Source organism: Fundulus heteroclitus, chromosome 7 (genome assembly GCF_011125445.2).
Source record: "Fundulus heteroclitus isolate FHET01 chromosome 7, MU-UCD_Fhet_4.1, whole genome shotgun sequence".
Taxonomy (NCBI): Eukaryota; Metazoa; Chordata; class Actinopteri; order Cyprinodontiformes; family Fundulidae; genus Fundulus; species Fundulus heteroclitus.
The window spans coordinates 13,773,574-13,793,945 of record NC_046367.1 but is presented as its reverse complement, the minus strand read 5'-3'; the positions used below and the strand labels follow the sequence as shown (position 1 = coordinate 13,793,945).

Here is a 20,372-nt window from a genome sequence, read left to right as displayed (position 1 = left end):
GCATCATTATAACACATTTAATTTGTGAAGATTAAAGCTTTAAATTATTACTGAAAAAATATGTTTCTATAGAAATATGTGTAAAAGCATTATAAGCCATGAAAATGTACAGATATCAAAAAAGTGTTATTGACGTAACTTCAATATTTAAACAAAAAGTGAAATAATCTCTCTTTTTCTCCATTTAACTGTGCTTGATGCTTTTGAGTTTTGGGCTGATTAAAGAATAAAGCTATTGTTGTAGTCTGTAGTTGACTCCCAAAGAAACTCTTGGTTTATGCGTACAACATAATTTTTAAAAACAATGTGGGGGAGATATTAATTTTTATAAATACCTGGCTACTTGTGTACAAAGCCTGAAACAACACATTTGCCTTCCCCTCCTCGGTCAAAGCAGTTCAATCTTCTTTCTTCAAGAATGCACATCCACATTCTCTTTTCATTCCATTCATTCATTTTACCATTCCCCAAATTTTAGACATTTTTGTTTCTCTAACTAAAGAGTTACAAATGTTTCCTCAATAGACCGTTTTCATTTTTTTTTTTTACTGTTCTTTTAACAAGAGCCTGCTATTTGATTGTATTCTGAATATTTAGATTTTTTTTTTGACCAACATGAAAGGTTTATTTTGCGATTTTTACAGCAGAACACCTTCTTCTTTTGTCCAACATAATGTTTTCATGGTACAACATGGTACAACGTTTAAATTAGAAACATCCAAATACATATTAATTGCATTTTTTATGTTATTCCCGAACAGCACTTTGTAATAACCATCTTTCGACACCTTTGCTGTCCTATTTTTCTATCTCCAGACCCATCTGATGACGTTATAGCTAGTGATCACTTTACTCTGGTGATTCTCCAAAAAAAAAAAAAAAATCCTATTACTAATCCTTGTAAGACTTTAACTCAGTAGCTCATTTAGATCAATTTGTGAAATTAGCTCTCATACCATTCCCATCATTAAGTCAAACCAAATTCTTTCTTTCCATTATTTCATCCACCACCTCTCCGTTGGGATCATTGCTACTTCTCCACAATGTTCTGTCAGCAAAAAGCATTAAAATATCTGCAAACAAATTACTTTTTCGTTTATATATATATGTGTGTGTGTGTGTGTGTGTGTGTGTGTGTGTGTGTGTGTGTGTGTGTACTGTATGTATGTATGTTTTTTTATCTGTTCCTCCTTTTGATCAGAATGAAGTTTTTTTTACATGGACTATAAATTCTTAATATTGCAATACTGTGGTTTTTTTTTAATCCAAATTTCTACAGCTATCCATTCTAACTTATTTGCCTTTCCTAAATGTCTCTATTATGTTCCATGTTTTATAAATAGGCTAAATTCCTTCCTCCTCCACTTCCCTGTTTCCTGTTGCTTCAAATAGTGTCTCATACATTTATTACATGATCTAACTCTGGTTTAAGCCATGGTTCTTGGTCACATATAATATCCGATTTGCTTTTCAAATAATTTGTATATCCTTTACCATTTGCTTTCAAGCTCCTTGAGTTTATTATATTCCTCCTCCACATATTTTTCTATCTGTCTCAAGCCTTTTGTTTATTAATTCCTTAGATAAATCCTTCACAGCTAGAAATGTATTGCCATTTTTTTTTTAATTTTTGTTTCATGTACTGGCGCAATTAAGAATCTAAGCCATGATAAGATAAGTTTATCAATTGTAATTTCCTCCCCTGACATTCCCCTTTGACTTGGCCTTGGCATTCAGAGAAAATTCTGAATTTCCTTGAATTGCTCTTTGTTCTTGCATTTATTTTGCGTCCTCTGCAAAATAAATGTTTTGAGTTGCTTTTATTTCTGCGTTGTTTCCCCCTTCCTTGCTTCCTCCGCACCCAACACCATGCTGACCTCCACAGTTGCAACACGTTATCTGTTACCTGTACGTCAGCCCCACATTCATTGCACTTATGATCTCCTCCACATTTGACACACCTCTGTTTCCCTCAGCACACCAACGAAATGTGACCATATCTTTCTAACAGCGTAAAAGAGGAGGCCTCACTGGAAAGCTCATGAACCCTATTCAGGATGAAAGTCAACCAAAAACCCTCAAAGAACAGAGAGACTCTCAATCCTTTCACTGGCCACTGTTTTTAACAACCTCCTATTGTATCCCTACTCCGCCTACATGGATACTTCTTTCCACATCTTCAATCAGGATTACCATGGATAACTCCTCGAGACACTCTATTTTCTATTTTTGATTCACTTTACACTATTTTGAAAAAAAAAATTCTGCTCATCAGTTTTACATTTGATCAACATATTCCTATCTTGCAGAATTTTTGCAAACTCCACCTCGCCTACCTTCTTTGTTTATTCTGTGGTATTCAAGCTCCTCACTGTTGTCGTCGTGTTCTTTACCTCTCCCTCTTCCTGCATGAGATTGTAGAATAAATGAATATAAAACATCTTTCATTATTTTTCTTAAATTGACATTAGGAATAATTATAGAAGCTTTTATTTTATATATTTTCAAATTTTATTATTAGTTAATTAAAATTATCTTCTCAGTGTATACTAATTGTTGACATTTACTGGACTGTGGCACTTTTAGGCTTTCATCCTGGGCCGGAGCTGTTGTTGGATCACAGCTGGCACCAGTTTCTGTGGTTCTGAAAAGGTTCTGTTTTTTTTTTCATTGTTATTATTTTTTTACACAACAAAACCAAAACTGGCACAGAGCTTATATAAAACGTTACATAAAACAATGAATTAATCTCACAACAACCAGAACGTCTCTCCTTCAGGGACGAACTGTGGGACGCAAAAGCGAAGAAGTTTCTTGCTCCTTGCTTTACCCAGAAGAACCGTGCAGTAAAGATCACGCGTGGAAACCCCTCCACAACAAATAACTGTGAACTTGTTCAACCAAACCCGAAGAACCTGGCCATTCTGCTGTCTGAGAGGGGTTATACAATATTATTAAGTTATATAAGTGAGCCACATAGCGAGCCAATAGAAACGCCGCTCGCGCGTCACGTGGTGTTTTGCGTCCTGCTTTGGCGAATCGCACTTGAAATCCAAAGAAGCATTTAGCTGCCGAAGACAGTTAGCAAGCAGGCACACACAATGTTTCTCCCCGGCGGAAGCTTTGCTTGAACTCGTATGTTCTCGTTTTTTTTTTGTTGCTAACCGGAGTCGCTAGCGGACAAGCTTCGGGGGACTATCACGTCTGAACGGGCTCGTTTGTGGAGCCCCGGCGAGCGGTAAAAGAGCAGTCGGTGTTAGCCGCAGCTCTCCGGCTGCCTTATATAAACACAGCAGGCTCGCAGTTCTGTGGCTAATGTTTGTTGGATTCACACGGTTCCTTCTGGCAGTTTCACCGTCATGAGTTTGTTACCCACTGTCACTGAGTCCGTGGGCTTGACCGGCTGGTAGATTAAGCTTTTCACTTTAGATGATTTAGTCTCGGTGTAACGAAACGCTTTTTTTTTTCCTCAAAGAAGTGCGTTTTTGTTTTGTGGACTGCCTGCTTTGTTTTTAGCGGACATCAGGGTTGTTGACGACATGGAGTGGTTTAAGAAGACGTTTTCTGAGAACCCTTAGTCTTTATTATAACTTATTTAGGGGAAAAAACAACAGTTTATGTCATTTCCATTTGGCAAAGCCTTCAACCTGTTCCAATGGCCGTCACTGGGAGCCGATCAGAGCGGTGGTTCGTTTCAAGAACGAAACTTTTAAACGACAGCGACGAACATTTTGGGAAAGCGACGATTTGTAATCAAAGAGAACTGTGTCTGCTTCGGGCAGACCGACGCTGAGTGTCTTATTTAGTTTCTTTGAAATCACCGTGAGGGAGGAGGTGGAAGATGGAGACAGGAGTGCTGCCCCACCAGGGCGACCTGCTCCTCCACCCGCTCTCCAACCCCGGAGCCGCGGGCCTCTGCCCCGAAATGCTGGAGGTGGCCGACGAGGCCAACCGGGCCGGTGACTTTAACCTGGCCGTGGAGATCTACAGCTCCCAGCTCGCCGACCTCCAGCAGCCCGACCGGGGCTTGTGTCTGAGGAAGGGCGACTCCCTCGCCCGCGCCGGGCGGATATCCGAGGCGCTGGAGGCGTACTGCGCGGCGGCCAGCCTGGGCAAGCTGCGGCCGGACGAGCTGCCCGCCCTGGTGGAAGCCATCGCCCGGACGCTCCGCGGCAAGGAGCTGGGCCTCCCCGTCGCCCCGAGCGGGCAGACGAAAAGCGGCGGCCAGGAGGGGGCTCAAAACGACGGGGAGTGCGAGGAGGACGAAGCCCCGGACATGTTCTCCTGCGGCCTCTGCAAGTGTCTGCTCCACGAGCCCGCCACGCTGGACTGCGGGCACACCTTCTGCAAGCGGTGCCTGGAGGACGACTCGGTCACGGACTGCGCGAGCTGTGAGCAGAAGGTGGGCCAAGGCGAGCGGCGGGTCAACGTGGTCCTCAGCGGCCTCTTGGACAAACTGTTTGAGGCCGAGAGCCGAGCCAGGAAGATGTGGGTGGAGGGGGAAGCCTGGTGGAGGAGACGGGACCTGGCGGAGGCCTTGGAGAGGTACAACGCGGCGATAGATCTGGGTAAGTGCATAAAATCACAGCTATGCGCCTTTTTATTTACCTACAATAAAACAAACTGCGGTGACCTACTTTACTTAGGCGCACCTTCCTCGTGTCAACGACAGGGGGCGCTGGGTGGGGCGCGTGGTTACGTGACGCACCGCCCCGCCTTACCTAAGCGGCACGCGTCGCTTAATTCCTATCAGGGGCCTCATTCATATCCCTGCTTTCTATTTTTACCTCAGCGTGCCGGGGCGTCTTCATTGAGGCGCTGCGTTAATATAAAGCATGACCACACCTGCAAACCACTCAGTTATCCCACTGCTTACCTGCTCCCTGAACGCATCATCATATCACCTTTTGTTTGCCCTGAAGCCAGTCATGACTTTCCTCTTGGTTCTGGGAGAGCGTAAACATCTCTCTCTCTCTCTCTCTCTCTCTCTCTTTCTCTCTCCCTCTCTCTCTCTCTCTCTCTCTCTCTCTCTCTCTCTCTCAGGCTGTTGAATAACAGCTAGACAGTGGCTTTCATAATCTGTGGGTGCTTCGCCTTGTGATTCAAACAACTTCACGAATGTGTGCATTCATGCTGTCCATCTTTTGCGTTCGTTTAGGTCCACTTCTAAGAACACAGGCTGTTCCCTCCTTATATAAAGAGTGCCTCTGTAAACCACGGGCCCGGGTGATGCTCACGTTGCACGATTTGAATATCCAGAGGACGCTGAGCTGAAGCACCCCACCTCCCATGTCCTGCCTATATGTTTACACCTTTTAAAATGATTTATTTGTTGCTCCGCTGCGTATCTCAGGTGTTCAACTCTCCCGGGCTGGCGCCGCCGGTAGATGTTTGTCCTCACTCCGTATCAAATATTGATTCATGCCGTCTGTGTTGCGAGGACCTCCGGGGCGACAGAAGGATGGCGAGAGCTTTCGCAGGGCTGCCGCCGCCAAGCTTCTTGTTTTCCCAACACCGACAGCAGGAGGCCTCGTGGCGTCTGCCGTGTAGCGCGAGTCTGGCCCCCCCCGTCGCATCCAGGTCTGAGCGTACACGCGCGCCTTTTTTTAGGCTGGCCGCCCCTCTTTAGTGGTGAAGATCTGAAGAGATCTCGTGTCCTTTTTATTGTTTTTTTTTTTATTTCAAGCAGTGAAACGGTTATTTCTACTGGCATCGATTTGTACAGCGAGAATGTTTCGTATCGCGATCATTTCCGGAGATTTTAGATCCTGATCCGCAGACTTCATCCAAAATAGAGAATAAACACCTGCTAAAATGTAATAGTAGTTTTTAAGCAAATGTTCCTCTTTAATGCAGAATTACATCCTTAGTAAAAAAAAATAAAAAATCCATGGTCCCCTTTTTTTTTCAGCCAGCTGTCCGGCAGTGCAAAGCAACGTTTTCTGACACCGTAAAGCTAGTCAGGCCGTAGGAATGCTGTCGTGTCGGTGGGGAAAAAAACGACAGCGTTCCTCCATCCCGGCACGTGGCCGGCGTCTTCAAGGACGTGCTCCATTAGAAAGCAGGTGGCTGACCCTGTAATCTGGGACACGAGAGGCTTTTAAACACCTGTGACTCCCCCACAGCAGCCACGACCGCTTTTCTGGATGCTCCACATTATTCTCTCCTAACCCCTCCCTGCCTCGTCTCCCTCGTCTGCAGACGGGCTATCTTTGCGCTGTGCCAGTTAAACCTGTCGCTGTGGTGCAGGGCTCAGAGAAAGCAGAGCTCCTGAAGTGTGATTTTTTTATTTATTTAATTATTTTTTTGGCCATAAAAAGGGATCCTTTTTACGCTGAGACACTGCTGAAGGTTGGTGGTGTTCAGAAAAAAACCCCACTTCTGACACCTAAACTCCTTATTTCTAACGTCTAGCCGTCTCATTGTGGGGATTTGTTTTCAGGAGTGTAGCCCCTCTGACGGCGCTGTGGTTCTCGTCTCATCGTCATGTGGCCGTGTTGTGGAAAGAACCCGGGGCCACCGCTGACCTAAGGTCTGTTTTAGCTGCAGGCCGTGCTGTGTCTCAGTCCCACCGGAGCATCTAAGCTGTCCTCTTTAGGTGGCCTAATAAAGAAAAAGCTGCACATTGATTTATTCTTTTGGAGTGAAAGGAAAAACATGACCCCACGTTACTTTTATTTAAAGTGATCGTGCAACAAGGACATACCTAGAGTCTAACATGAGACCCGAGCTGCTCTAGAAAAACCTCCCTCCCCCCGCTGCATGGCTCAGTTCTGCGTTAGTCAGAAACCATGATCCGCGGCGTTGCTGCCCGCCATCTTTATGCTGGTCTGGGCTGTTCCAGAGAGATCAGCTGAGCTCCAGGACGGCGATGATGCTGACAGTTTCCTCTCCGTATCAATATTGATTCATGCCTTCTGTCTCTTTTTGGTGACAGCAGGACGGCGAGCTTTCAGTGTTGTCACTGCGGGCCTCTGTTTCCCCCATCCCAGACAGCGGGGGGGGTGTAACAGTGTCATAAATACAAATACAGATCTTACCTATAAATGCTTGCTGTACGCTTCCTGTCATTTGGGATGTAACATAACAGTTTTCATTTAGGCTAAGATATGGAAAACAAACTTATTGTACGTGTTTCTCCAAAGCAATGTTGTTTATAACATTTAGTTCTCTAAGGGGAACACAATTGGCATTAGAGATGTTTTCATATTGTTTGCATTCAATGGACTGGAACAAAGGGGTGTATTAAAGAGTTCCCTGTCTGATTTTCAACAGGAAAATGATTTTAATAATAATACGGTTATTAAAAAAGGGGGAACAGACCGTAGCATAGCCCTATACTTATTTTCATTCGACCAAGGAGCTCTGGACCCTGGATGGGACGCTTGCAAAAAGTTAATAGTCCTTGTCATCAGAAAAAAACATATTGGGCAAAATTTAATGTTAGTTTAAAGCTAAATCTGCCAGTATGAATAATTTCTGGGGTTCTAAGAAAGACACGTGGCCTTTTTTTTCTTCATTGTCTGATGTTAAATCAGACTAAATGATTCCTGCTCTTGTGTTTCCTATTAGGGTTACTAAAATAGCTTCTATTTGCTAAATGCCATATTAATCACCTCTTTTTCTTTTTTTTTCATACTTTGTGCAAAGTCAGGGATTTACATACACTTGGATTACTGTGCCTTATTTAGACCAGTGGTCTCCAAACCTTCACGTGGGCCCACAGCATCAAGTCCAAGTTTTTTTTTTTTTGTTTTTTTTTTTCAACACCACAACAATTAAAGAAGTATTGAGTATTTTTGAAACATCCAATCATTTAGTTAAACAAAATAGTCATATTCTTGTCCTATAAAATGAAGGAGAATGCAAAAGTGTGATTATTAATAGATTACAACGTTGTGTAGTGCCTAACATTTTCTGCTGTCAGAAGGCTTTAGTGTGTCAGGGATAGTTTTGCCCTAGGTCAAAATAAAAAGTCTCCATCTGTATCAGCCCCCTGCGCTGCGGGGACAAAATTTATATCATTGTTGAATTTCCATCAGGCCACGCTTTGGACACCCCGGCTTTAGACACTTGGAAAGTCCAGAGGGCAATGCCGTGGCTCATCTAAGCTTCTGGTCGCGTAATTCATTTCGATTAAATGGAGTCATAGACTCGTGGATGTATCTTAAGGCAACGTCTGGAACGTATTACTTCCACGCGCGACCTCATGGGGGAACAAAAATCAAAAGATTTCGGACAAGGGTTCTGTGTCTCAAAGATGAATGTTTCATCTGTGTTCTTTGGTGCAAAGTGGGTCTATCAAGCCTAGAACAAAAGCCACAGACCTTTTGTGGCGGTGGTGAAAGGACTCCCATGCCGACGTGGGCTGAAAGGACACGACCTTCCTCTGAACACCGCGCAAACATGAAGAGCACAGGAGGATGGAACCTCATGGGGAAGGTTAAGCACAGCAAAGTGGTTATGAAACGGCCAGTACAAGGACGATTAGGCTTACAATCCTGACTCGGTTACACCAGTTCCAGCAGGAGGAATAGGCTAAAAGTCCACCGAGCTATTATTATGCCCAAGTAAAACCACTTAAAAAGCAATAAAATGAATCTAAAGCCGAGAAGAGGTATAGGAAGCTCTTACTTTTGGAGAAAGCAATAATTCACCTAAAAGACTTCCAATAATCTGGCATTTAGCAAACAAAAAAATAATTTTGCTAATCCTGACCGACCTAAAACGGGAAAGCTTTAGTGTGACGTAATGCCGGAGGAAAACGAGGCTAGGTCTCTTTAACGCGCGCTGCTACGTGAACATCTGGTTCCATCGCCACGCGTTCGTTCGAGTTCATTTGCTCCGCAGGCTTTGGCAAACAACCCAGTTCTTTTATCTCGCTCCCTTTTGCATCATCTAAGTTTCATTTCAACGAGGCTGTTTACTCTGACGCGGCGATGATCATGTTCAGCACACGATGTTCCACACCGGCCACATTCCACGTTGTTACGTTATTGCCTCTGTTGTCTAACCTAAAAAAAAAAAGGTTTGTCTGACTCAGCTGTTGCCTTCTCTTTCCCGCCCCCCCTCTCTCTCCGACTCGACAGTGCCCTCTTCTGGCCGCCTGCTGTGTCAACGGGCCGAGCTGCACATGGAGATGAGGAACTTCAGCCAGGCGGCGCAGGATGCCAACAGCCTCTGCAGGTTAAAACCTCTCTGGACCAAGGTGAGCCTCCCGCTGTGAAATGATACGTTGGTTTTATGTTTTAAATCGCCAGGCTGACTTCTTCTAATAGCTGCACGCACCCGGACTGGTTGGGAATTTGTATTATTTTCCACGTCTGGATGAGCATGAGAAATTGCTTACAGTTTAGGGAGGGAGAAAAAGTGGTTTCTGTCTATGAGGAGTGATTCTTTTGTTAAAGAGACAGGGATTTCTGGGAAATAAAAGTGCTTATTGCTTTGTTTTTCACAGGTTCTGCTTAGAAAGTCAACCTCACTGATGGGTTTTGGGTTCTTAGCAGATAGAGACGCTTATTTGGCTCCGAGTTCTGGAGCCAAGGTTCTCTAACTAATTGATGGCGTATTGTTAACGATGCCGTCATCAGAAACACGAGAGCGTCTCCGATGGTCTCGATTACAGGGTAGACGTTCCGCAATGTTCTCAGAAACTGTGCCTCCGTGTTTCTCTGTTAGCACGGCGGAGCTGAAAGGGACGCTGGAGGCCGAATTAATCTGCGACCGGTGCCTACAGTGTTCGCTAAATTAACAGTGACGTCAATTTCCCATCTTTAGATGGGATTGCCTGTTTTTAAGAGGGAAGGGTCATCAGTGAGGAGTTGTTGACGGACGCAGTGGAACGGGAAACCCTAACTCAACACGCGTGAATCTCTGCTTTGGCTGCCGCAAACCTGCACAGTAGGGCTGGGCGATAAATCGATTTAATCGATTAATTCGAATTTACAATTCTTTAAGATTTCATTTTTGGAAAATCTGGATTTTATTTTGCCAATACACTCATTGGGTTTCCATGAAGAGAATAGCATGTGATGCTGAATATATGTTTAGGCAAATATATTGTCAAAATATTGTTAAGTAGAAACTTTTTTTTACCATAATGCGAGGTACTTCATTTACTTATTTACTTTTTTTTAACTTAGTTTGAAGTTCACAAGTGCAGTGAAGCCTGTTCTTAGCTCAATGTGTAATACCACTAGCAGCAAATGTTTTGTTATATTTTCATTGTTTATAATGGCACGGCTGCCATCTTGTTTTACAAGCATGTTTCACAACTTGTTTTTAGTTGCACTTTGAATTCAGGTCAACTCCCCGATGAAATACTTGACATAAAAAGCAAAGTTTTAAAATAATTTCTTTAATTTCTTTTTATGAAACAACAAGGAGAAAAAAAATCGATTAATCGGATTTGGTATGATAAAATCGGAGATTTATATTTTAATCCATATCGCCCAGCCCTACTGCACAGACTAGCAGAAAGCGGAGGCGCTAGTTACCATTTGTTTAGATTGAAACAAACCACTGATTAAAATGCGTCCATCTGGTTGCTCATGGGCATTTCTAGAGAGGCTGGTGGGGAATTGACGTCGTTTTATCCCGTGCGTTTCAGGCCCACTGTCTGAAAGCCACGGCGCTGAGCAAAGCCGACCGCAACGACGAGGCCCTGCAGGAGTACTTCCTGTGTTTGGCGCTTAAGCCGGACTGGACCAAAGTCAAGCTGGAGGCTCAGAAGGTAGGACCGGTTCTGACGTCGGCGAGGGTCTCACAGCGGGGCGGGTTCCCCGGTGGCCTCGTCCCGTCCAGCTCTGCGGGCCGCGGGGACTAATGCAGTTGCTCTGGTCTGTGTTGGTGTTCCAGGTGCTCAGTGAGGTGTTTTCCTCCGTGTTCGAGAACCAGGACATGCCCACGCCTCTGCACCCCCTGCAGGGAGGGTTCGCCACGCGTCTGATCAAACCCCCCGCCTTGATCCAGTCGCTGAGGCCGCTGACGCAGAAACCAGGCTGCTCCTCACAGGTCAGTGCACACACACACACACACACACACACACACACACACACACACACACACACACACACACACACACACACACACACACAGGACGGCGTAGAGGGCCACGTTTTTCTAATCTGATCAGGAGGCATCGGGAGGTTTGATTTCACTTGACTGTATTTTGACAGCTAATGTTATTGTTAAGTTCTTTTAAATCCAGTTTAGATTTAGATTAGATTAGATTCAACTTTATTGTCATTACACAGGTACAGGTACAAGGCAATGAAATGCAGTTTAGGTCTAACCAGGAGTGCAATAAACAATGGCTCTATATGTACAGGATATGGGTTTTTACTGAATAGATATAGAGATGGATACTATTATAGACAGAATTTTACTGATAGATTTGTCCTATGAGTATAATATATAGACAGTTATAGTGTAGCCTAGTCGTAGTAGTGAGCGTATTTGGAAGGGCAGAAATGACTATTTTCTGTATTGTGTGTGTTTACCTGAGGCAGTTCTTATCTGTGCTGCTGATCAGACACACTGAGCTAAAAACACCTAAAACTCAAGTCACTCCAGGGCCTGTTGGATTAGCGTTTTATTTCCAAAATCCAAGCCAAGCCTCAACAGCTTCTCGCCGCGCCTGTTGTTTTTCAGGACTCGGAGTTCAGCGTAGCAAAGAGCACTCCTGTGGACGGATCACCTTCCGAGCTCTGTCCCCCGTCTCCTGCTAAATCGGACCCGGCCGCTGGGGAGGGCGGCTCCAAAAGTCTGGCTGACGTTTTGGCCTCGCTTCCGGCGCCCCACGGTGGACTAAAGAGGAAGCACAGCAGTGACGGGGCCTCAGCACCTTTCAACCCTCCATCCAAGCTTTCCAAACCAGGTAGGAGAACCGGTTTTATCCAGTCTGCTTAGTGCCTTTGATTTAATATGTGCTGCTGATGAGACTGGCACTCGGGTAGCGTTACCGAGCAGCCAATCAACAATCGGAGCAGGAGGAGATGTAACTACGGTAACTGTATCGGTCTATCCCATCGGGACCTGATGCGACAGGGCTGCCTTTACCTTTTAAGCCTTGAGCAAGGCACACATGGAAAGGCTTTTTATTTCAAATGTTAAACATGGGTTTAAAATAAAAGCGTCCCTAAGTTCCTTAGAGGCTGGGAAGTATTTAGTAGATAGCCTCCTCTTGTGGCTTCTTGCATGAACTGCACTTGTGGCTCTTTTTTTTTCAACATACCTGGTTTATTTTGCAGCATTTAAATTTACATTAATCTGTACTTTTGTTGGAACTAACTGTTAAACTTGAATGTAGAGGCAGAAAGGCTTGTTGGCCACGCCCACCATAACTCCAGGGGTCTCTGTGTACCTTTCAGACGACGGGAACGCGGTTCAGAAGGCGTCAGTCTGCGGAGGGAGAGCGGTTCCTGCTGATCTGCTGGACAGCGGAGACCTGGAGTGCTCGCTATGCATGAGGTGAAGACACACAGTTCATGTTTCAGCACCAAAGCAAACTCAACGCCTACAGTAATGTGTAGCTTCAACCGTGTGCCTTTTCCTTCAGGTTGTTCTACGAGCCCGTGGCCACTCCCTGCGGTCACACCTTCTGCCTTAAATGTCTGGAACGCTGTTTGGACCACAACCCCAACTGCCCTCTGTGCAAGGAGAATCTAGCAGAGGTACAGACCCCACCGTCCATACTGAAAGTAGCTGAGCACAAAACTAGCAGCGTCTAGAAGTCTATGTTGACAGTTCTATGCTGTCTATGGAGTTTGGGAAAAGTTGTTGTCTGTGAAGACCTCACTTCCTCTACCATTGTCTAGATCCTTACATGCTTACAGCAAAGTAGTTTGTATCATAGAATGGATGAACTGTCGTTCAAGAGAAGCAAATGAATGATGAAAATGGTCGTCTGGGGATCGAAGCAATAAAACCTTCTGTGATCTGTTACAGTTTCTTGCTACCAGAGGTTACAACAAGACCTTTCTGATGGAGGAATTCCTGCAGCGGTACCTTGGAGACGAGCTGGCAGAGCGGAAGAAGATCCACGAAGAAGAAATGAAGGAGCTGTCCAAGTTAGTTTTTTATGTTTTTTTTTTTTTGTTTTTTTTACTCAAATTCCAACCATGTTAAAGATTAAAGGTTGGATGTATGGAACGTCCTCAGTTTGAAAACAGCATTTTGGAGGAAAAAACAGTTTAATGATGATCCTTCTGATGAAATATCTAGTAGTAACTAGATATTTTTATTTTGTCAGGCTTATAGAGCTACCGATACGATTTATACTGATGTTTCATTGTGATTAAACCTCTTTTTAAACGGGTGTAGTGTTGCTTTTCTGCAGTTCTCCTTGGGTTTTTAAAGTTTTGTCAAACAGAAGCGCTTTGAAAACCTCTGCAGCCTTTAACTCAGCCTCGCTCTTCCCTCTGCGTTGTGTAGTCTGAACCAGGAAGTGCCCATCTTCGTGTGCACCATGGCCTTCCCCACCATCCCCTGCCCGCTGCACGTGTTCGAGCCGCGCTACCGCCTCATGATCCGCCGCTCCATGGAGACGGGCACCAAGCAGTTCGGCATGTGCATAGCAGACGAGCTCAAAGGCTTTGCCGACTACGGCTGCATGCTGCAGGTGAGTCTCCTGTAAAAATCCCCCCGCCTTAACCTGCCTCGTCGCCTTGCGTCTCATCGGACCGCGCCACAGCGCAGACTCCACGGGTTTATGCTGCCAATCATTTTGCAGGTGCGAGACGTGAAGTTCTTCCCCGACGGCCGTTCAGTGGTCGACACCATCGGCGTTTCGAGGTTCAAGGTCATCAGCCACGGACAGAGAGACGGCTACCACACGGCGAAGATAGAGTACCTGGAGGACAGGAAGGTGAGCTTGTTTGGATAATTGCTACAATACTTCCTTAAATCTCACACGAAGCGGGGCTTCCTTCCCTTTACTAGTAGAGATAACAAAAGCTGTCGCTAAAGAGCCGCTCGTCTCTGGATATTTTAACACATTTTCTAGCGGATAAATATCCCAGTAATGTTTCTTCCATTGTGTTACTCTAAAACCTAATCTGTCTTTATGATCAGGTTGAAGGGGAGGATCTAGTGGAGCTCCTGAAGCTGCACGACTCTGCATATGAGCAGGCTAACAACTGGTTCACATCGCTGAAGGACAACATGAAGAGTCAGATACTCAGCCACTTTGGACATCTACCCAGCAAGGACCCAGACCCACAGGTTGGAAAACCTCCTCCTTACACCTTAGTTTTGTTTCTTAAAAAACTCTGTATGCGTTTAGACAGTCTCTTTTCTATTATTTATACCCTTTAACATTGCAATAAACTTGAATGTATGTTATTGAATTTGATGTATTAGAACATAAAGCAGTACACAACAGTGGAAAGACAATAATGCATGCTTTTTTTTCCAAAAGGTTTTACCGATAAGAAATTAAAAAGCGAAAGGATTCCAGCAGCAATTTCTTTAATCGCCCTCAGCAAAATATATGGCAACCTACTGCTTTCAAGAGTCAGCAAATTGTAAATGGAGTCTCTCTGGGTGTAATTTAATCATATTATAAATCCAGCTGCTGTGTGGCAGCAGCGGTTTGTTAGAGAACATTTGTGAACAAAGGGCAGCATCATTAACACCGAGGAACACAGCAGACCGGTCAGGGAGGAGGTTCTGGGGAAGCTTCAGGCTGGGTTTTTCCCAGCTGGCAAAAAGAAACTGGTCACAGTAGAAGTGGAAAATTGATGTAGCCTAATACACACAGCTACTGGAAAAAACCTTGTTTAAGGCTACAAAAGACAGATCGACTGTATATTCATGTGTTAGAAAAGGCCAGGGCTAAATTGCTGAGGGGCCACAGTTACTGAAGGGCCAGAAATCCACCAATTCAAAGTTAAAAAATAAAGTATCTGTTACCTTTTTTTTAATTGTGATATTTTACTGCATTGTATCATAAATGTGGTGAGAACCCAAATGTGTAATTCAAAAAAAGAGTTTTCTTTTAAATAAAACTGAGAAAGAAACATGAAAATATGTATACATTTTGGTACAGCTTACATGTCGCTTAAAATGAACCCAAATGAGAGGATAATGCATGAACCTCACATGATTTTAGCCTAAACCAGCCAGCCAGTTTTACTTATTTCTGTTCACAGACCATAACAGAAACATATAAAGCCGTTTCCAATCTTCAATTTTTGTAGCCTTTGATTAAAAGCTAGTAGACAGCATATCAGCTGCAATGTGTTTGTATTGGCTTCAACTTTACTAAGCTCAATATCTCTATTTAAAACAATGTTACAACACCATAACATGGACAGCTTATACTGGGTTCCATTTATCTTGGAAATGGGAAGCAGGAGCTGGGAATGGCAAAAACAACCGAGTTGACAGCGTTCCCGTTAACAGTCATAGAAGTTGGGATTTCAAAACCATCGTAATACTTTTAAACCTCCTTTAAAGCTGTACTTTCCGTATGCAAACAGCACTTTTAATTTGTTCGCTTCAGAGTTGCAGCCGCTACGCGTAGCATTGATTCTTTTAAAATAATAATTATATCACGGCTCACTGTTGGTGCTAGGATCTGCCATATTGGATCCAACAATCTGCCTTTAAATGTTAATCCAACTTTCCAAGTGGGAGGTCCGATTTTAGTGGCTGTTCCAGTTGATTCTTCCGACCGGAGGTCAGAATTTCCGACTTGTGGTTGCTACAGGAACGCAGCATTGCTCCGAGGCTAGACGTGCGCAGCTGGTAGAGACCTATGTCTAGAGAGACGCGGCTCTAATTTTAGCAAAACGAGGTCCTAGCATTAACAAAAGGGGCTCCATACAAATTTTGAAAGTTAAAACAATAATTTTCCTTCCACTTTACACCTTGGCACTACTTTGTGTTGGCCTCGCACAGGAAACATAAATAAATGTTTGTTGGCTGCAGCGTGACCGAGCACTTTGGTCCCGCGCTCTTATCCTTCCAGAGAACTCAGACGTTTCAGTGTGTCTGACTGGTTTCCTGTTCCCCCCCGCAGGCCTACCCTGAAGGTCCCGCCTGGTGCTGGTGGCTTCTCGCTGTCCTTCCACTGGAGAGCAGAGCCCAGCTCACCATCCTGGCCATGAACTCCCTGAAGGACCGTCTCATCGCCATCCGGAGGGTCCTCATCTTCGTCACCCGCAAGAGGCCGCGGTGATGGGACCGGCCGCTCCTTTGGCCCCGCTCTGGCACCTATGCAGTTCGGACGTACCATCATCACCTCATGCTGTCGCTGTCTGACTCGTTCACTAATTTATACTCGTTTTACTCATCGGTTCCCCCCCTTCAGTCCCGTCACTTCACTCTGAGATGATCACAAACTCGTTCCTGTGACACATAGCCCCTTCAGAGCACATCGGGCTGGTTCAGGTGTTGGATTGAAGACGGTCCTGTCCAAATCCCCCCCCACACCTCTGGCCGTGTAGCTTCACACTTCTGGGTTTCTCTTCATTTAAGCGTAAAAACTGATCCCTTTTGTAGAGATGAGCCGGACTTTTTACCTACGAAGGAACGACAAACTTGTGCTTACAGACACGTTGAGATGAGAGCGAGGCGGCTTCTGGATGGATAACTGTTTCCTGCGCACACTTGGCAGTAATTCCCAGAAGTCGGTCCACCACAGAGATCTGCAGAAGAGTTGTGCAAAAAGTAGAAGAGTTTGCATGATGACAACATATAATGAATGTACTTGATGTTTTCTTCCTCCCCCCTTGCCTTACTACAAAATGTTTTAAATGAATTTCCTTTGCAGGAGAACTCGCAGCTGCTGCCTCACTTTTTAAGTGTTCCTGATGGACGCAGAGCAGGCCTGGTGTCTGACGTATACCCTAGAAAGTCCCACGCTTTGCGACTAGCGACGCGCCGAGACGTTTCCGATCTCCGGTTTTGCTAAAGCTTCTGATCCCCATCTAACGGATTCCGATTGAATCTTTAAGAATCCAAACGAGATTAAAACATTTTCTCCCCTAGCCCACCCGATCAGGGCCCAGCGTTACTGTGTGTACGCGTGCTTGTCAGGCAACTTTGCTTTCGGACTCAACATTTTAAGCTAACATCAGAATTTTATATTGGTCCTTAGCGTTGCTAGCGTTATAAAAACTGAAGTCTCTGTGTGAATGTTCCAGAAAGGGCAAGGCCGTATGTTGAATGCGATTTTTCAAAGGGCTGAGAAAACTTTTCCGGCACGTCTCAACGACAAGTTCGAAAGCTTTCCAGGAGAAAACGCCGTCTTTCCCCCAATCTCGGTTCAGCCTTCCTGTCACCTGCCGGCGGTCCCGCTCTCGTGCAGACTGACTGAACCAAAGGTGAGTTTTAGCACGTCCTACCTAGAAAACGCTGTTCCCGTTTTGAAAAGCTTACCCGTACGAGAACGGCTCGCTGCTCGAGACTTCTTCCCTCGGTAACGGCGTCCACACCAAAGAGGGTTAACGATGGCGCTGCCTTGTAGGCCGGGTTTAGGCGCGGTGCGTCACCTGACCGGGAAAAGAGCCGGCTTTTTGTGGTTCTAACCAGCCGGTCCCCGGGCCAGGACCGATGGAGATGGAAATCAGCCGAGCGCAGACACCAGGCGCTTTCTCTTTCTGGTGCGTATCCTGTCGTGACGCTACGGGGGCCGAAACTGGCATTCAGCTCATGTTGAAGTACAAACTGCAGAATATAGGGTGCGAACACGTGTTTGTTCTTGGGTTGAACTGATTTAGGATTTGCATTCTGGTTAACCACACTAACTAGTTGATGAAGACTAATTAAAAAAAAAAAAAACACCCAGATGCTGCTGATCTGGAACATGTCCTGTTGTAGCATATCTCTGGGACATAACAGATGTAGTTTTAAAGGTTGGAAGCGTACTCTTCTGTTAGTTTCTCTCTACTATGCCCATACCTGTATGTGAATGTGTACAATTTTGGGTGATTTATATGTACACCAATGTAATTCGGAGGCCTTTTTTTAATGTTTTGTTCAAAGGAGCAATTTCGTCATCTCTTCTTTCACTTTCTGTATATTAACTTGCACACCTTGATAATGCAATTCTCACCCTGTGGGGTTTCCTTATAAAAAGTAAGATGTATTTATATTTAAGCAGCCTTGAAGACTGATGTGTTTTTGGTTTTTTTCTTTTAAATGTTTTTCTAATTTGCATTGTGTATTTCTCCTTATTTTTTTTCTTGCTTTTTTTGATATGAAAAGGTGAAACGTCACAATTACGGCCCCACTAGTACCTTAATTATTTTTATTTTATGTGTAAATGGCACCTGCTGGAACCAGAATGGGGTTCAAGTTAAATTTCCCGACGTCCTACAGGGACGATTTAACTGAGTTTGAATGACAAGCTGATAAATGGTACCATGTGGACTTTTTAAAGTAGCATTCGTGAGCTGGCTCCAGTTTTTTGTTTATTTCTTTGCACACAGGAAATACTGTGCCAACAGTCTTCTGCTCTTCCACTACTAAGAAATTAGCAGTAACATAATTACTATGCCATAGGGGGGGAAAAATACTGAAGAGGAGGATTCCTGGCTTATGTGAGAGTCTACCAATGTAAAAGAATTAGAATGCTATAGTTTCAAATGAGAAAAGAGGTAATGTAAACTTACTGAACCTGTTTACAAGAAAATTCCAGTGTGGGTCTAAGTTAAGAACGAGTGGTGAGAAAAGATCAAAAATGTTATTTTTTTTTGTTTTTTTTTTGAGAATTTATAAACTGCAGTAGCTATAAAGTTGCACATCGTGAATCTGCTCCAGTTGGTAGTCCAGGCGAGGTAACTGCATTGTTGGTGTGTCTATGAATGCATCATTTCTCTGTGTAGTTCTGTCCCTTCAGTTTGAGACTCCTGCAGTTTTCACAGCGTGCTGCGGTTCCCTAGGATATTTGTAAAGGGAGCTCTTGTACCTATTTTTTTATTGCAAATAAAAAGAAACTTAAATACTGTCTGTTTTGGGCCCGTCATTCACTCATCTGTGCAGAATTTTTGTAATTCAGCCACATTAGAGATATTTCCAGCATGAACAGCCCTTCTAAGGTCATGCTACAACACCTTAATAGAATTCAGGTCAGGACTTTGACTAGGCCACTCCAAGGTCTTCATTTAGTTTTTCTCCAGTCAGTCAGAGGTGGACTTGCTGGTGTGTTTTGGATTAATGTCTTGCTGGAGAAGCCAAGTCGGTTTCAGCTGGAGCTCACGGACAGATGGCCGAACATTCTCCTTCAGGATGTTTTGGTAGACGGCAAAACTCATGGTTCCATTAATCTCAGCCAGTCTTCCAGGTCCTGCAGCAGCACAACGGTCCCAGACCATCACGCCACCACCACCATATTTAACTGCTGCTGCGAGGCTCTTCGAAAATGGGTCTGGGATGCTGTGCTACGCTTATGCCACGTGTAACGGGATACACAGCTTCTTAAAAGTTAAACTTTTATGTCATCAGTCCACAAAATCTTCCCAAAAGTCTTTGGGATGATCAAGATGTGTTCTGATTATTGCGGTTCCCCAGCCCCGGTAGACTCTGATTGGTGGTCCCAGCAGCAGGAACAACATGGCATAAACATTATGAAGTCCACCCAATTGGACGAACGATACAGTTTGTTGATTTTACAATCATTGAAGACAGATTTTTCATTAATTTAGTATTGTGAGCCCTGCTATGACCTAGGTCCTAGCAATCATATTTATACATCATTCTTGGTCTAGCTAGCACCAGAGTAAATGGATTAGCACAAAAACATGCTGCTTTCAAATAACACTGGACTTACAAGTGGTTGGCTGCATAGTGCAGCAGGTACCCTTTGTTGCCTTGGAGATAGAAGGTCCTGGATTTGAATCCTGGTCTGGGGATCACGGCCCACCTGGAGATGCCATGTTCTCCCTCTGCATGTGTGGGTTCTCTCAGAGTCCCTCCCATGGTCAAAAAATATGACTTGTATGTTAAGTCAGTTGGTCCCTTTAAATTCCGCTTAGGTATGAATGACCGTTTCTTTACGTTACCCCGTGGTGGCCTGACACACTGAACAGGAGGTAACCCCACCAACTCCACCGCCAAGGCAAGGAAAAGTGGCTATATCAATCACTCAATAGATTGATGGATGATTAATCCCATGCTGTCTGATAATTTTGCCGATCGGAAGCATATATATATATATATAGTAAAGAGAATTGGTCCAAGGACTGAACCCTGTGGTACTCCACAGGTGACCCTAGAGTTTGAGGAAGATTTATTATTAACATGAACAAATTGGAATCTGTCCGACAGATAAGATTTAAACCAGCCTAATGCTTTTCCCTTAATCCCTACAGTATGGTCAAGTCTTTGTAGGAGAATATTGTGATCAACTGTATCAAATGCAGCAC

General features: G+C 44.4%; 1 protein-coding gene across 1 annotated transcript; it reads left to right on the top strand.

The window, feature by feature from the left end:
• Window positions 1-3,254: 3,254 nt before the first annotated feature.
• On the top strand, window positions 3,255-18,957 carry lonrf2 (LON peptidase N-terminal domain and ring finger 2). Its single transcript, XM_012868517.3, has 12 exons — window positions 3,255-4,568; window positions 9,090-9,208; window positions 10,610-10,732; window positions 10,858-11,013; window positions 11,653-11,878; window positions 12,372-12,471; window positions 12,560-12,674; window positions 12,949-13,070; window positions 13,435-13,621; window positions 13,733-13,867; window positions 14,074-14,223; window positions 16,025-18,957. The coding sequence occupies exons 1-12, from the start codon at window positions 3,842-3,844 to the stop codon at window positions 16,181-16,183; spliced, it is 2,319 nt and encodes a 772-aa protein (XP_012723971.2). The 5' UTR covers window positions 3,255-3,841; the 3' UTR covers window positions 16,184-18,957.
• The last annotated feature ends 1,415 nt before the right edge of the window (window positions 18,958-20,372 follow it).

What these genes read in the sequence shown, in the direction of transcription:
- lonrf2 (XM_012868517.3), top strand. Translation starts at nt 3,842, where the DNA reads ATGGAGACAGGAGTGCTGCCCCACCAGGGCGACCTGCTCCTCCACCCG. An exon ending in TAAAACCTCTCTGGACCAAG is followed by an intron (nt 9,209 to 10,609) that starts GTGAGCCTCCCG and finishes CGTGCGTTTCAG; the next exon opens with GCCCACTGTCTGAAAGCCAC. An exon ending in TCAAGCTGGAGGCTCAGAAG is followed by an intron (nt 10,733 to 10,857) that starts GTAGGACCGGTT and finishes TTGGTGTTCCAG; the next exon opens with GTGCTCAGTGAGGTGTTTTC.